Source organism: Syngnathus floridae, chromosome 19 (assembly GCF_059516105.1).
Source record: "Syngnathus floridae isolate MCC-2025c chromosome 19, RoL_Sflo_1.0, whole genome shotgun sequence".
NCBI lineage: Eukaryota > Metazoa > Chordata > Actinopteri > Syngnathiformes > Syngnathidae > Syngnathus > Syngnathus floridae.
This window is the reverse complement of record NC_142431.1, coordinates 2,202,336-2,219,257: the sequence shown is the minus strand read 5'-3', so window position 1 is coordinate 2,219,257 and position 16,922 is coordinate 2,202,336. Positions and strand designations below refer to the sequence as shown.

Below are 16,922 nucleotides of genomic sequence, written 5' to 3'. Positions count from 1 at the left end.
AGGGCACAATGGCCAGTCCGGAGCTGACCACACACTGACACACACACACACATGGAACACACAAAGAGTACGACAAGAGCCAGACACAAGCCGGCATTCCAAAATATCCCCAGCTTTTGTTCAAGCTCTGAGGGGGCAAGCTCCAATAGCTGACACCACCTGTCGGACAGTCGGTCATACCGACTCAACGTCACATGGCGCTGCGGAAATAACAGGAAAGTTCCAAAAACAAAAATAGGCATTTATTTATTTACACGCCGCCAAATCCCCATGAAGCGGTTATCTCTATTTCAGTTTACGCCGTCTCTCTTCTCTCTGCCCATTTACTCCGAGTTATTTCCGATGAGGAAAAGCGGCCCTGGAGGGTAAACAGCTCTGATTGTTATCGTCCCGACATGTCCGCAGGCGAGACGTTGACGTCGCAAAGTTGGGAAAGCGTAAAACCGTGCAGGAAACCAACGTGCTATTTATTTTTTTTACGCAGCGCGGCCCGCCGCTACGAATGTTTACCCGCGGAGCCGCAAATATGGGCTGAGATCCGCATTGTTGGGAAAAGCCACCAAATCTGGCAACCCTGAATGAAGTTTTGAAGAAAAGTGCAAACTCAGCATAAAGACGAAGGTGTTAAGAACTAGCGGTAAGGCTAGCTTTCTGAAAAACATATTTAAAAGCTGATGCATACAGCTGAGCGGCTGCAGTCTGAGGGAGTCGGACCCCTGTCCTGCTCCAGATGAGGGGGGGGGGGGTCAAGACGCTGCCAAACAATAAAACAAAGGCATCATAGTGCGGCTGGTGCGGCTGGGGGGGGGGTTATGGAAAGTGAGAGGAACAGCTGCTGTGTGGGAGACTTGGATAAAGAGGAGTTGGTGGTGGGGTGCTTGGAGGAAAAGGGGGGGGCTTTTTTTTTTTTCCTCAATGGCGGGGAGATAAATTACTTTGTTGTTAGGGCGAGGTCGCCACCCTTCGCCACGCACATACCGACAAGACCGACAAAACCCGTCTTCATGGACGAGACACCCGACACGTGAGATTTGGGCCCGCTCGTGTTGGTCCGTGCCAACGTTCAAAAAACGCAGCTGCTCGGCCCACGCGACCAGCTGGGAGGAGAAAAGCAGCCAAATGTAAATGTTTGCCACCGGAGCCTGAAAAACATTTATTTGAGCAACTTCAGATCACATTGCCTGCCTGCTCTCTAATTTAATAGGGCACGCTGAATAACATTGAAATGTTTGCCAACTTGCTCGCCACTGCTTTTTATATGGGTCATTATGACCCTCCGCCTTTCTCACGTACATTCAAATGAATATACGGCCAGGAATAGCGCGCTGTATCCAAGCAAGGGAGCCCACAATTTGTTCTCCACAAAATTGTCTTTTTTATTTCAGGATTAAGCCGAATGAAACGTTTGAGGTGTTTGGAACGGATTAATTAGATTGACATGATTTCCTATGGGAAATATTACTTTAGTTTTCACACGCTTGGGTTTTGAAGCATTCCGGAGCTTAGATATAAAAACGAGGGTTCTTTGAGAGAACCGCTGGGCCCAGTCATCAGTGTAATTGCCAGCCGAGGTGTTGAAATTTAAATGAAGGTCTAATCTCCCGCCAAATCCCCCTTTGACAGACTTCGAAATCAGATCTGATGACATCCCAGGTCGCAACAAAGAAGCTCTTACACTCGAAAAGGATGAACAAGACTTCATACATGATTGCTATTTTGACATTCCAGTGGGACCTTGGTCATGTTTTACATATATATAAATAAAAAAAGGGAAGTCATCTCTGCTCAGCTAAAAATACAATCGCAGCACAGAACGCGTCTGAGCATGTCGGTCTGCTGCTGCCAGTTTCAGGCGTGGAAATGTGGGCTGGACCCGTACAAACAAAAAAAATTATATAACATACACACCTGACTTGAACAGGAAACACGAAGCCAACACTTTTGGATACATTAAACATCGAGCTGGAGCCTATCCCAGCTAAGGTCAACGATGGGGTACACGCACGTGTAGCAACGGGCAAGCGAGACGGCCAGCTCGTGCCGAGACCGCGCATTTCCCTTTCCTGTGTGGCCAGCAGCAAAAAAAAAATAAAAATCACTCAGCTGTGCAGCGTAAGACATAGGAGATGATGGAAGGGCGACAGCTTATCAGTCATGCATGACCACTAATTCCGTTCAGATTCACTGTAAGAAAAGGATTACCAGCAAGTAGCTACATGGAGCAGAAAAAAAATCTCGTCTTGCTCGGCTTCACTTTATTTTTTTGGGGGTAATGTCAGAATATATTACCGCTATTCATTTTGCGTCGCCTCAATTTCTACCCCTTTTGTCCATTTTGTCACGCCTCTGCCCTGACGTGACATGCCAGCAGGGAAGGCTACCGGCCTAAGGTCAAAGGTCGCCAACCCCCACAACCCTCCTACTGCCTCAAGCGAGGATTTATAAAACAAGCAGATAAAGTATCATCAACAACAGGCCCGATTGCAAGTCCAAATCACCTGCAAGATACGCTTCTAAGAATAACAGCCAGAGTGTGACATCACAGAACTTCAAGTGCATCTTGTAATTTGGTCCTCTGGTTCAGACCAAAACCGAAAATGATACACGGCTTGATCCTTCAGCCTTTACACAGCCAAACTTTCCCATCAGGGCAAAACACTCAAGAGTAATGTGAGTTTTGTACAGATGAGGGGGCTAATTTGAGATTATCTTCAAGGGACAGACATGTTACACATCATAAACGCAAAGACATCATGGGGCAAATTCCAGCACTAAAAACATTCGTCATGGGGAAAGTGCCAAAGTGACTTGACAGCTGCGAGCGCACCATTCATCATTTTATTTTCAAAGTCGGACAAAAAAGTCTACCAGTTTGATGTGTGCCCAACAGAAATGATTCTTAATTTCATCTAGTATTGACTCCACATGACCAACAAAGTGCCTCTCCCTGTTTTAAAAAAAGTAAATAAAAAAAGCTAGTAAATCTGAAAGATCTAACATCTGCCAAAACAGGGTTTGTTCTGTTGCTGGTTTAAAGTTACACCGTACTGGTAGAGGTTGTTGAGTCTCCGAATATGTTCTATCGAGATTTAAAAAAGAAAATAAACATGATACGGGCAAAAAAAACATTCAACTGGCATTCATTTAGAGGCAGATTGACTAACGCACGCATTAGCGACCACGCACCCATCTGGTTCACAGTGAATTATTAATTTTAAGTTTTATATCATGTCAGTCAGGACGAGCGATAAATAATAAATGCATCGACTGTTTTGATTAAGCTTGGGTGAAGCCAGGTTACCATCTCCCCAGCTGTTAGCGGCTAAGCTAAGTGGAAAAAACACAGACGCTGGATTGGTCTCCTAAATGGAAACGGGGTCACAATGAGGAACCCCAGGCATGTCTATTATCCACCTCCCAGCCCCTCCTTGCTATGCCCTTTATTTTCCCCCCCATGAAGAATGTAATTTTATTCCATTGAGGACTATCCGATACCCATCCAAAGAGATCTTTGTCTCGTGACTGTATTATTAATTTCAGTGTGATTTATACATGGCGGGATAGTCAACAATAACGCCGCCGATCCGGCGGTCCGTTTGGCCGCCTGGGCCTTGAAGGCTTTTGCATGTAATATCGGTTTTCCCGATGCCAGATGACTTCATTGTCAACTGAAACCGCTAAAATCCTGGCAGTGATAAGCATTTGGCCTCAGGTAGCAGCCCAACACGCAAACAAAGCCGAAGCTGACATCGCTGACCTCTCGGCATGTCGGCGTCTCGGTTTCCAAGAAAAAAAACGTTATAGGTGGTTATAATCGTTTACGCTTGGACGTGAACCGACATGTCAAATACTTTGGAGTTCAACCCAAACGTTTATGGTCTTGGCTCCTCTTCAAAAGCACTCCTCCGGTTGTCAACAAATCATTTAGAACAGCACAAACCCCAAGACGGAAGAAAAACGCCCGCAGGATAACGTGTACATTTGTTTACACGATTTGAAACAGATCGCCATGACATTGCCGCACGCTTTTCCCCTAGGCCAAGCTATACGTCGACCTCCACGTACAAAGAGACACCTCGGCTCACGCCAAAGCTTATCTCCACCATCAGCTGGGGAAATACTGGGAGTCATGCTCTGCTGACTGTGTGTGGGAGAGCCTTTGTGATAGCATACCCTGAGACAGAATGGGCTGTCGAGAGTTGGCCGGGATTAATGGACATTAGCGCATGAGGTCATGAGGAAAGCAGGAAATGCCAAAGAGGGTGTGTCATGCCATCGTTGCCCCGTGGAGCAGCCATACTGTAGCGTCGTTCAAAAGAGCTTATCTCAATCTAGCCCATATTAGCTTAGCTTGAATTAACTGATCTTTTCAAACGCTAGCTTCACTTAGTTGGTTTCACTAATATTATAAATTTTGTTTTGTAAAATAGACTGCTCGGGTAAAAGTTTCCCTCTGTCCGAGATGTTAAATGCAAGCTCCATCCCCAACCTACTTTACAGATAGCAAACGGGCGGAAGTAGGCTACCACTTTGCTAAAGTTAGCATGCAATTAGTTCACGCTATAATGAGCTGCGAGGGGAGGCAAAGCAGATTTCCCCTGGTGTCTGAAAACCTGCTTCAAATGAGGTCCTGGCAGAGGGCAGGAAAAACCCAAAAGGACACCAAACATGGCAGCATGTGGAAGAAAAAACTGGGTTGAACGCGACAACAATAACTAGGTCAACATTCCTTGTTTGGTTCTTGTCTGATGGATTGTTTCGTCAATTCGTGAGGCCTGTTTTGTTTTTTTGTCAAAAGGGCGGTCGCGACATGAAAGGCACATCTGTTCTCGTCTTCTTTGAAATGTTTCCCATCCCTTGCTCAAGCTCTGCTTTACATTACTTTCACAAGCGTTCCAAAACGAATGAGGTCAAGTATCCGACCGTATTGCTAAGTGGAGCTATTCCTAGCATCTTCCAACAGGTGCCCACATTTTTCCATTACCATGCCGCCATGTTTTTATTCCACCCCCCAGTCAAATCTAAAAAATCTGAACTGTATTGCGTCACTAACAGTATGGAAAAGTAATTCTCTGGAAGCGAGGGAGGTCCCATTGTTGAAGGAAAAAAAAATTAGCCATTCATGTAGCTGTACTCGTCCCCCCGGGGGACGGGATCGTGAATCCCACCCATTTACCAGAAGAAGGAAAGTGAGCCCGATATAAAAGACTTGGGGTGGAGCTCAACTGTTTGTGCAATTCCCCTTTGAAGAAAAGACCCATTTGTGGAATTTTCTTTCCAGTTCGGTCTTCTTTGCAGAATATGAGGCTGCAGTTTGGGGATTATCTGGGCTAAACCACATTTAAATGTGATTTTGTCTTTTTTGGAGAAGTTCTAAAATAGACCTTAGATGATGGGGGTCAGGTCGTTGTTGCAAGTGTGTTTTTGTCCCCCCTAAAAAAAAAAAAGCCCCTATATCGCCAGGCACCTCTGACACTCATCTGGACCACAACAATGATTCTTTTCTCTCCTCTGCCTCACGCTTGGCTGGACTCCCTGAATAGCAAATAATCCATACTCCTAAAACCCCCCGCACAGCTCTCTCACATACACTCTCACACAATATTGGAATTTAAATGATCGCATGTGCTGAGTAGGCTCTCATAAATATGGAAATAATCACATGAAAGTCTAAATACAAACAATATAATCAATCACATCATTTCCAACATCGCATGCTTGACTCGATACCAAAAAACACACTGTAGAAAAAAAACGGGCTTGATAATGCTGAAAAGCACTAAACGCATTACAACACTGCCCTCTGGCGGATATTTGGGGAAATTACAAATTGAACGCACTTCTCAGTTAAATATGGAAATAAACTATGCTTGTAAAAGATAAATTGTCCAAAACCGCCAGTCTATTTATTTAGCAAAATTGATATCGTCATTCTCAATTATTTCTTCTCTTTATTACAAAGTGGAAAATATTATCTTGCAAAATATTTATAATTATTTAAATAATATCACGCTTCAATAATATTTCAAAAATAAGTTTAAGGCTCAAAATAAGTTTAGATAAATACAAATCTTGACTAAAAAATAATATATAATTTTTGTCGCTTTTGTGTGTGTAGCGTGTATCTCGTGAGCAGTGGGCTTGATAATGCTGAAAAGCACTAAACGCATTACAACACTGCCCTCTGGCGGATATTTGGGGAAATTACAAATTGAACGCACTTCTCAGTTAAATATGGAAATAAACTATGCTTGTAAAAGATAAATTGTCCAAAACTGCCAGTCTATTTATTTAGCAAAATTGATATCGTCATTCTCAATTATTTCTTCTCTTTATTACAAAGTGGAAAATATTATCTTGCAAAATATTTATAATTATTTAAATAATATCACGCTTCAATATTATTTTAAATAGAAGTCTAAGGCTCAAAATAAATGTAGATAAATACAAATATTGACAGAATGTGTGTGTAGCGTGTATCTCGTGAGCAGTGGGCGAGTTCCTGAGAGGATCCACTTATCTTCAGTCTACATGCAGAAACATACACGCACATAACAACCAGAGAAACAAGTAAGCATTTCTCTTATTTTAGCTATGTGATGTTTAATCTATTTCTTTCATTTTAGGTGGAACTGCTGCATTGATTAGTTTGATTAACTTTTTTTGTTTTTTCCCTTTTTAACTGTAATGTAATGGAAAATGTGTTTTAGTTGTCACTGAGTCAATTTAGACGATTAAGGACTTGCTGAAGACTTTTCATGAATAATTACGCATATTCTAAAAAAACAAATATGTATATATCAATTAATGAATGGTTTTAAAACCGCTTTTGTTGACAATTCTGTATTTAAAGGTTGTCATCTATTGCGGAGCAAGTTGTCTTGCCTTGATAAGAGACTTAAAGTGGTGAGGTCATCCTCCTTATCTCGACACACATTTAAAGGCTAGGCACCTTTGCAGCACTATTTTTACTATTATTATGTTTTCAAGCAATGGAAATTGGTAAAAAAAAAATCTGTATCCCAAGGTTCGAGCAGTTTCCTGGATAGAGTCATTATGATAGAATGAATGCTCTGTATTCAATATAAAGGAGAGCAAAGATTGGTTGCATTGCGACAAGGTGCGATGGTGCACCTGAGTGTCAAGACTGTGGGCGGCTGCCGATCCGTCTGGAGGGTGTCACTTGGGATAGAAATGGATTAGAGGTCGGCGCAGACCCCCATGGCGCCCAAGCGCACCAGATTAGCTAGTTGAATGATTCACTTGTCTTCCAGCTATCAGTCATGGAAGAAGACTCAAAGACAGAACCAGAAGCAGTGGCGGGGACATCGGCGGAATGGACGCTGTCCGAATGGCCGCCGGCGGAATGGAAGCAGATGAAGGAGGACAACAGTCAAGTGGACAGCAGCGAGATGACGATCGAGATGACGGCCCAGGGTTTGAACGAGCTGATGGACAGCATGGAGAGCATGCTGGCCGACGTGGAGCAGCTGAGGAGCCAGTGCAGAGTCCAGGCCGAAGAGCTACTGGCAGCTGCTATGGAGCTGAAACAGCAGCAGGATGATCTGAAGGAGAGCTACCAGGAGATGGCTGCCGATATGAAAGAGATAATGGAAGCCCTGGAGGAGGTGTGCATCAGCAAGAGCACCTTCGAAGCCAGAGAGAAGGACACCAAGAACCCCAACGAGTAGTTTTCAAGGCCACAAAATGACTTTGCGGAAAAAGAATTTGAGATTTGAAATTGTGAGCTTTAAGAGGCAGTGCGATTTTTTTTTTTCCGTAATGATGGTTTTGCTTGCATGTTTCTGTTTCCCCCAACAATTACGGCGCCACGGCACTTATTTTAAACGCTGATCTTGAAATGCATTCAAATAAACAATTTAACAGTGTTATTTTAACTGACCTTGACTCAATCAATCCATGAATCTTAAATCATGTTTTTTTTTAAATTCCGATAATGACAATCTTAGATGCGGTCTGACTAAATATACTACTCCAAAAATTGTTTTTTTTCTCCCTCCTCCTCTCTTTCTCCAGACTATAAACACCCCTTTAACACGTAAATGACATGTTAAATCTGGCACAGACGTGGTATGAAGCGTTATGGTTGAACTCGGACACCTGATTGGCTGCTGTGCGGCGCCAAGAGGGAGGAAGACTATAGAAAAGCGGCGCGTGTGTGTGTCACTTCACTTTTAAGAGCACATCTGGACTGCTGAGCTTCTGAATTCCTACCATTTGAGCATTCTCTTCCAGAAGGTAAGAAGATCAGAATAATACGGCAATATTGCCAAAAGTATTGGAACAGATGGCATTTACATTTAAAATGTAGTAAAAGTTTTTTTAATTGGTGCAGGAAAAAGATAATAATGCTGTTTTTGACGCTTGAATGTGTACACGGTCAAAAAAAAATATTTGATGTTTTTGCAGTGTGCTAAAAATGGACACGCTGAGGGTCTTGGCTCTGGTCCATCTTCTGGCTGTACCCGCCTTTACAGTAAGTCTCACATCTGGTAATGTTTGGCATGGGGGATTTTCAGAACAGTATGTTCCGAAAATCCACAAGACGTGCCAGCGATATTGCTCGATGTGCTCAACTTGTCTCACACTTGCAGGATATTTACAATATTATGGGAATGATTAAAATTATTATTATTTTTTTAAATGTGTCTGCACTTCTAGCAATCACAGACACTCCAGGACCACTGGGGTGAGTTTGGGCCCTTTGGGCCCTGCAGCCGTTCTTGCGGCACGGGAGTTGCAACGAGGACCAGGAAATGCATCACATTGAGGTAACACACAGGTTAGCCTGCTATTTAAATAATTAAGCTAATTATTATAATTTTTTTTTTTTTTTTTTAGGACGGATGGAGGTCATAACTGCAAGGGATCATCCAAGTCCTTTCAGCTCTGTAACATGAATGTGAGTATTCAATTTGGAACATATTTGCAAATATAGGACTGATATTACCCGGACAATACATTAGGGACACCTGTACAATCAAACGAGGCAAGAGACTATTGTTAGAATATCGGAAATGAATCAATTATCCAGGTAGAGCCGATAAAATGTAGCATTCAACGGCTTCTCCTGTTTGTAGGAGTGCCCGGTGGGATCCAGAGACTTCCGAGAGGAGCAATGTTCCCAATTTGACCGAATTTTCGTTCAGGGAAAACATCACACTTGGGTGCCATATTACGGAGGTATGCGGCGTCCCAAAAAAATCTAAATCGCTCAAATACTCGGTTACAAGAATGGAGAATGTTCCGTTTCTGCAGCCAACCCGTGCGAGCTGAACTGCGTCACCCGAGAACACAACACCGTTTATCGTCACCGGCCCAAAGTGGTGGACGGGACCTTGTGCCACGTCGGCCGAAGTGACATCTGCGTGGACGGCATGTGCAAGGTGAGAACCAATAAAGATTTCATCTTTGCAAAGCCTCATTAAATATTTTTTTCTTTATCATGTGATGGATCTTCCAGGCAGTGAGCCAAGGGGTTATTTTGGGTCTGGAAGATGTCCCACAACCAGAGTACTCGGCTCCCACTGACGCCGCTATCCCCGACGGGACCCAAATGTACGAGTATAGAGCCAACGCTTACGACGCCTGCTCGACGACTTGCGGCGGCGGGATGCAGTATCGTACCGTGGAGTGTTGGCTTCGGGACCAACTCAACTCCCGCATGGTGGCCGAAAGCTTCTGCATCGATCAGGGCCTGCAGAGGCCTCAGTGGCAGCAGGAGTGCAACACCAACTCGTGCGGAGCAAAGTACAGCGTCTCCGCCTTCTCCCAGGTTGCTATCTAGAAAAATTCGCGAGGAAGATACCCGGCCCGATTTTAGATGGCTAATCTCTCTGTTTTGATTGGCTCGCTCGGCAGTGCTCGGTGACTTGCGGGGTAGGCCAGCAGACCCGAGAGGTGATCTGCGAGGGCGCCAGGGGTGAACGTCTGGACGACAGCGCCTGCGCCGCCTTCACGAGACCTTCCTCGGTCCAAGTGTGCAGGAGACTGGCCTGCCGCCAGCACGTCACCTGGCACGTGGCCTCCTACGGTTTGGTAAGCGGAATGGGACAAGCGGTTGCCTTATTCTTGATTTTGAATTCTTGAAATTGCATATCTGCAGTGCACTCGCAGCTGTGGCGGCGGCGTGAGGGAAAGGCAGGTGGGCTGTTTCGACAGCCACCTGACCCCTTACCCGGTGGTCAGGTGCGGGATTTCAAGGAGGCCCGTAACTGTGGAGGAATGCAACGTACAGCCCTGCCATCAATCTCAAAGTCAGTCAACTGGCCAAATAGTCTTTCGAGGAAGTTGCATTTACTTGATGAATATTTTCTTCTCAAGGTGTCCCGAGTCTACAGAGTCCAGGGTTGCATGAAAGCACCACGACAGGATTTGTACCCTACGTTCCTGCAAATCCATCATGTGTGTAGTCAATTACTTTTTTGGTATTTATAACCAGTTTGTCATAAGAGACATTTATCTTCATCCGATCCAGTGAGCAGGACAAACACTGACAACACTCCCACCGTGAGAGAAAGCACTCCCGACTGCGCCCGGTCTTATTACGGCTGCTGCCCCGATGGTCGTAGCTCCGCCAGCGGACCGGGGCTTGAGGGTTGCGCCCAACATAACTGCGTAAACAGCAGGTAGATATTTTGGTGCCGCTTTCATAATGCAAATAAATTTAATACTGACATGCGTTCCATTTTTAGATATGGATGTTGTCTGGATGGGGTCACCGCTGCTAGCGGATTTGGGAGAGCCGGATGTTCTGAATACCAAACTACTGTGGTAAAAACAAATGTTTCTGTTTCTTTTCTATTTGTGTGATGAAACAGTTAAGATACATTTAGTCAATTTAATTTTGGGGGCTTAATCAAGCCTAAAAAATATTTAAATTTTTTTGCAAGTGCATGGGAGTAAAAATGGATATATTTTAATTGTTTGAAATACAAGCACCCAAAAGACTCGTTTCCTTCCAAAATATGATTCAGACTGTACTTATCTTTGGTTCCTACGCAGCACACAAGCGATCCAGTCCGTCCTGCTCCACACGGTGCCTGCTCGCTGCCACGTTTTGAGGGCCCCTGTGATACCTGGAAGAGACGCTTCTATTACAACGCAAGCACTGGCAGATGCCAAGAGTTTTGGTTTGGAGGCTGCCAGGGCAACGCTAACAATTTTGCTACTCTCGGGGAGTGTCAGACAGCATGTGAGACCGCAGCTGCATACTAAAAATTGAAATGCAAAGTGTGCATGATGTGATTGTGGCTTGCTTCATCTCTTTTTTTATGCTGGTAAAAAAAAAAATCTTACTTTGTTGTTTATCATGGCTCATCTGCAAGGAACAAAATAAATACTCTTCCATCTTATGCAGATCTGGGCAAATTACGGCCCGCGGGCCACATCCGGCCCTTTGAGCGTCCCTGTCCGGCCCGCATGAGGCCAATCGTAAATTATATTTGATTACTACTTAATTAAAAAAAAAATGGTGTCGTGCGTGCAATACAACTGTCTGCTTTTATTTTGAAAGACTTCCGTGTAGCGCACGTGTATGCGCTGTGCGTGAAGGTGAACGGTGCGAAGTAATGCTGCCCGAGAAATGTGTGCTGGCCCTCAGAAAAGAAAAGTTGACAAGGAGCGCCGTGTTTTCAACAAGACATGGACTGCCAAGTATTTCTTTACAGAAATGAAAGGTAAAGCCGTGTGACTGATTTGTGGTACGGGGCGGGGCGGGGGCGGGGCAGTGACATACCAGCTCTGCCGAACCCCGGAAGCCGACTCACCGAGCCCCTCGGGTTCGATCGACCCCAGGTTAAGAACCACTGATCTAGACGTCAACATATTTTCGAAAGGTATTACATGTTGTGTTTCCTTCTTTTTTTTATATGGAGTATTATCCCTTCGGTGACTAGAGAAGATCATCAACAAGTCAAATGAGACGTAATATTATTTTGTAAAGATAATTTAATGCGTGCTTTAAGTTATTTGACGGTTTCCAGGTGAATTAGGTAGTGGGTAACAGCAGACCATTAGTTTCAGAAGTTATGGTCAAAAGACATTATGTGGGGTGGGTGCAGTACAACATGTTTCCCGCAGAGGGCGCTAATGCTCTATAGTTGAGTATTCTGTGACTGTTTCGGTCCTTTCATAGTTTGTGATATTCGATGTTAAGTAAAGTCTTAAAAATAAGAGAGTGTATCATTAATGCTGTCAAGGAAATTGTTTAACAAAAAGAACATTTGGCCCGTAAACTGAGTCTTAGACTTTGAAACCTTGATTGAGGTGCTCATTGCATGTCACTTCTAATGGCACACAGTGCCTGCCACCAGGAGGAAGGTGAGCACATGCAAACGTCTCATTACCAAAAAGAGGAGAATGAAGGTGAGTACTGTTAATCTTCTGGATTATAAACTGTTTTAGATGTTTTTCTCTGGTTTTTTCGTAGTTTCTCATTTCGCCCAGTTGGTGTTTTGAGCTTTTCCTTGCCCTCCTGGAAGTTTAAAATCAGGTGATGTTTGAGAATATTTGTCATTTTTCACACATGTCCTGAGTGTTGTTAGTCACGTAAATGTTGAACAGAGGCTGTGATATATCGAATTCAAATTCCTTGTTTGGCACGCTCAAACATGGCGAATAAAAATTCGATCATCTAGAATCTTAATGTAGTTACTTTGTTGCTCGCTCGCTAGCTAGCTAGCAAGCTAGCTATCGTAGAACAACATCAACAAAGGTGGCCCCGCCCACAACTCCCTCTCAGCTGTCGATCAAACGTTAATTAGGAAAAAGCGTCAGACCTCCATGTTTGTTTTGCATGTTTTCCACGCAAAAGCTGATGTCCAAACTACAAGAGTTGAGGCTCCACGTCGGCTGCTGGTCGTCTATCTGAATATCTAGATGCCAACATATTTTCGAAAGGTACTGCATGTTGTGTTTCCTTCTTTTTTTTATATGGAGTATTATTCCTTCGGTGACTAGAGAAGATCATCAACAAGTCAAATGAGACGCAATATTATTTTGTAAAGATAATTTAATGCGTGCTTTGAGTTATTTCACGGTTTCCAGGTCAATTAGGTAGTGGGTAACAGCAGATGGGCCATTAGTTTCAGAAGTTGTGGTCAAAAGACATTATGTAGGGTGGGTGCAGTACAACATGTTTCCCGCAGAGGGCGCTGATGCTCTATAGTTGAGTATTCTGTTACTGTTTCGGTCCTTTCATAGTTTGTGATATTCGACGTTAAGTAAAGTCTTAAAAATAAGAGAGTGTATCATTAAAGCTGTCAAGGAAATTGTTTAACAAAAAGAACATTTGGCCCATAAACTGAGTCTTTGAAACTTTGAAACCTTGGTTGAGGTGCTCTTTGCATGTCATTTCTAATGGCACACAGTGCCTGCCACCAGGGGGAAGGTGAGCACATGCAAACGTCTAAGTACCAAAAAGAGGAAAAGGAAGGTGACTACCGTTAATCTTCTGGATTATGAACTGTTTTTGTTGTTTTTCTCTTGGTTTTTTGTAGTTTCTCATTTCCCCCAGTTGGTGTTTTGAGCTTTTCCTTGCCCTCCTGGAAGTTTAAAATCAGGTGATGTTTGAGAATATTTGTCATTTTTCACACATGTCCTGAGTGTTGTTAGTCATGTAAATGTTGAACAGAGGCTGTGATGTATCCAAGTCAAATTCCTTGTTTGGCACGCTCAAACATGGCGAATAAAAATTCGATCATCTAGAATCTTAATGTAGTCACGCTAGCTAGCTATCGTAGAACAACATCAACAAAGGTGGCTTGTCAGCCAGCCCGCCCACAACTCCCACTCAGCTGTCGATCAAACGTTAATTAGGAAAAAGTGTCTGACCTCCATGTTGTTTTGCATGTTTTCCACGCAAAAGCTGATGTCCAAACTACAAGAGTTGAGGCTCCACGTCGGCTGCTGGTCGTCGATCAGAACATCTAGATACCAACATATTTTCGAAAGGTACTGCATGTTGTGTTTCCTTCTTTTTTTATATGGAGTATTATCCCTTCGGTGACAAGAGAAGATCATCAACAAGTCAAATGAGACGCAATATTTTGTAAAGATAATTTAATGCGTGCTTTGAGTTATTTCACGGTTTCCAGGTGAATTAGGTAGTGGGTAACAGCAGATGGGCCATTAGTTTCAGAAGTGGTGGTCAAAAGACGTTATGTAGGGTGTGTGCAATACAACATGTTACCCGCAGAGGGCGCTAATGCTCTATAGTTAAGTATTCTGTTACTGTTTCGGTCCTTTCATAGTTTGTGATATTCGATGTTAAGTAAAGTCTTAAAAATAAGAGAGTGTATCATTAAAGCTGTCAAGGAAATTGTTTAACAAAAAGAGCATTTGGCCCATAAACTGAGTCTTAGACTTTGAAACCTTGGTTGAGGTGCTCATTGCATGTCACTTCTAATGGCACACAGTGCCTGCCACCAGGGGGAAGGTGAGCACATGCAAACATCTAAGTACCAAAAAGAGGAAAAGGAAGGTGACTACCGTTAATCTTCTGGATTATGAACTGTTTTTGTTGTTTTTCTCTTGGTTTTTTGTAGTTTCTCATTTCCCCCAGTTGGTGTTTTGAGCTTTTCCTTGCCCTCCTGGAAGTTTAAAATCAGGTGATGTTTGAGAATATTTGTCATTTTTCACACATGTCCTGAGTGTTGTTAGTCACGTAAATGTTGAACAGAGGCTGTGATGTATCCAAGTCAAATTCCTTGTTTGTCACGCTCAAACATGGCGAATAAAAATTCGATCATCTAGAATCTTAATGTAGTCACTTTGTTGCTCGCTAGCTAGCTAGCTAGCTAGCTAGCGTAGAACAACATCAACAAAGGTGGCTTGTCAGCGAGCCCGCCCACAACTCAGCTGTTGATCAAACGTTAATTAGGAAAAAGTGTCTGACCTCCATGTTGTTTTGCATGTTTTCCACGCAAAAGCTGATGTCCAAACTGCAAGAGTTGAGGCTCCACGTCGGCTGCTGGTCGTCGATCAGAACATCTAGATGCCAACATATTTTCGAAAGGTACTGCATGTTGTGTTTTCTTCTTTTTTTTATATGGAGTATTATCCCTTCGGTGACTAGAGAAGATCATCAACAAGTCAAATGAGACGTAATATTATTTTATAAAGATAACTTAATGCGTGCTTTGAGTTATTTGACGGTTTCCAGGTGAATTAAGTAGTGCGTAACAGCAGATGGGCCATTAGCTTCAGAAGTTGTGGTCAAAAGACATTATGTCGGGTGGGTGCAGTACAACATGTTTCCCGCAGAGGGCGCTAATGCTCTATAGTTGAGTATTCTGTTACTGTTTCGGTCCTTTCATAGTTTGTGATATTCGATGTTAAATAAAGTGTTAAAAATAGGAGAGTGTATCATTAAATCTGCCAAGGAAATAGTTAAATAAAAACAACATTTGGCACCTAAAACGAGTCTTTTTCTTTTGAGGACTTTGAAACCTTGGTTGAGGTGCTCATTGCATGTCACTTCTAATGCCTGCCACCAGGGGGAAGGTGAGCACATGCAAACGTCTGACATTGCTCACTGGGCCAAAAACTAAGTGCCACTGTGCTACTGCACAACTTAAACATCAAACACCTCTAGATGTGTTTTTAATGACATTTATGCAAACCAGGTTAGTCAGAAATATACATTTGATTTGTACTCAACTAACTTGGTTTGCATCGGTGTCATTGAAAAACACATCCAAAAGTGTGTGATGATTTTATGCAGTAGCTGGCACTTAGTTTTTGTCCCGGTGAGAGATGTCAGCTGTTTCAATGTGCTCACCTTCCCCCTCGTGGCACTCGTGTCATCAGAAGTAAGTGACTTCTCACCTGAGCTCATCAAACACTTAAGCTGCTTCCATGCAAGTCCTGTCAATGCCAATGTTTGAGTGCAACTATATTAGTTTCACACAAACATTGAATGCTCAAATGTTTTCAAACTGCTTTTCTGTCATATAAATTAATCAACTGGAATGCAAGTGTTAGTAATTGTACTAAGTTCATCTTGTTTTTCCTTTTTTTAATCACTTCACTGGTTTCTTTTATATCAAACAAATTGTTTTAGGTTCATTACCTGACATGTTTCGGCGGTTTCTTCCGCCATGTCAGGTAATGAACCTAAAACAATTTGTTTGATATAAAAGAAACCAGTGAAGTGTGCAAGTCTTAGTGTTTTTATGAGCAAATTTGCTTCACTCATTGGAAAATGTACATACTTGGTGGTTGCTGCAGTGGCACTCAGGTTTTCAAAGGCAGTCTTCAGTCTTGAGGTGAGCGTTGTCCTTCCGCCACTGCCATGGACATGGGTTTTTGACTGTTACTCTCCATTTCACAGGACTGTGAGATGGAGAGTAACAGTCAAAAACCCATGTTCATGGCAGTGACACAAGGACAACGCTCACCTCAAGACTGAAAACGGCCTTAAAAAACCTAAGTGTCACTTGCCCCGCCTCCAACTTCTCCCCAAATTCAGTCTGACCAATCACAGAGCAGTACAAATTTGCATATATTTGCATAACCACGCCCACTTTTCGACAGCCAATCAGAAAGCAGTATTTGGCATTCTGACCAATCAGATTGCTTCAAATTAATGAGGCTACGCCCATTTTATATTCCACCAATCACATTACTCCTCATTTGCATAACCACGCCCACCCTTCAACCAATCGCTGACCTTCATTCTCATTGCTCCACCCACTTTCTGAGCCCTCGGCCAATCATGAAGCAGTATTCCAGCTTTGACCCGCCCCATTTCAAAAAAATATGGGGAAAAAAATTTAGAAAAATATTCTGTAAAAAATTCCGGAAAAAAAAAAATAAAAAATCAGGAAAAATAAAATCGGAAAAAAAGTTTAGGTTTTATTTTTGTTTTCTTTTTAAATGAAGATATTTTTAAAGTTGAG

General features: G+C 43.0%; 2 protein-coding genes and 2 long non-coding RNA genes across 5 annotated transcripts; 3 read left to right on the top strand and 1 right to left on the bottom strand.

The window, feature by feature from the left end:
* Window positions 1–6,459: 6,459 nt before the first annotated feature.
* LOC148381563 (uncharacterized) lies at window positions 6,460–7,898 on the top strand. The gene is made up of 2 exons (XM_088362114.1): window positions 6,460–6,570; window positions 7,275–7,898. The coding sequence occupies exon 2, from the start codon at window positions 7,284–7,286 to the stop codon at window positions 7,689–7,691; it is 408 nt and encodes a 135-aa protein (XP_088218240.1). The 5' UTR covers window positions 6,460–6,570; window positions 7,275–7,283; the 3' UTR covers window positions 7,692–7,898.
* A 146-nt stretch (window positions 7,899–8,044) lies between these two features.
* paplnb (papilin b, proteoglycan-like sulfated glycoprotein) lies at window positions 8,045–11,373 on the top strand. The gene is made up of 13 exons (XM_088362095.1): window positions 8,045–8,259; window positions 8,431–8,497; window positions 8,683–8,792; window positions 8,863–8,923; window positions 9,102–9,204; window positions 9,280–9,407; window positions 9,485–9,796; window positions 9,883–10,059; window positions 10,127–10,277; window positions 10,345–10,425; window positions 10,499–10,649; window positions 10,716–10,794; window positions 11,026–11,373. The coding sequence occupies exons 2-13, from the start codon at window positions 8,441–8,443 to the stop codon at window positions 11,236–11,238; spliced, it is 1,623 nt and encodes a 540-aa protein (XP_088218221.1). The 5' UTR covers window positions 8,045–8,259; window positions 8,431–8,440; the 3' UTR covers window positions 11,239–11,373.
* Window positions 11,374–11,575: 202 nt separating this feature from the next.
* LOC148381561 (uncharacterized) lies at window positions 11,576–15,441 on the top strand. 2 transcript variants are annotated; one of them, XR_015854400.1, is made up of 7 exons: window positions 11,576–11,858; window positions 12,323–12,387; window positions 12,836–12,921; window positions 13,521–13,583; window positions 13,889–13,974; window positions 14,568–14,630; window positions 14,952–15,441. It is a non-coding gene; the product is annotated as an uncharacterized LOC148381561 (long non-coding RNA). The 2 variants fall into 2 exon arrangements; XR_015854401.1 differs by lacking the exon at window positions 14,568–14,630.
* LOC148381560 (uncharacterized) lies at window positions 14,066–16,346 on the bottom strand. Its single transcript, XR_015854402.1, has 3 exons — window positions 16,236–16,346; window positions 14,918–15,093; window positions 14,066–14,612 (listed from the first exon to the last, which is right to left on the bottom strand). It is a non-coding gene; the product is annotated as an uncharacterized LOC148381560 (long non-coding RNA).
* Between the last annotated feature and the right edge of the window lie 576 nt (window positions 16,347–16,922).

Excerpts from the sequence above, each read along its gene's own strand:
- paplnb (XM_088362095.1), top strand. The coding sequence starts at position 8,441 with ATGGACACGCTGAGGGTCTTGGCTCTGGTCCATCTTCTGGCTGTACCC. Across the intron at positions 8,793-8,862 it reads AGGAAATGCATCACATTGAG|GACGGATGGAGGTCATAACT; the intron begins GTAACACACAGG and ends TTTTTTTTTTAG. Across the intron at positions 9,205-9,279 it reads TTGGGTGCCATATTACGGAG|CCAACCCGTGCGAGCTGAAC; the intron begins GTATGCGGCGTC and ends CCGTTTCTGCAG.
- LOC148381563 (XM_088362114.1), top strand. The coding sequence starts at position 7,284 with ATGGAAGAAGACTCAAAGACAGAACCAGAAGCAGTGGCGGGGACATCG.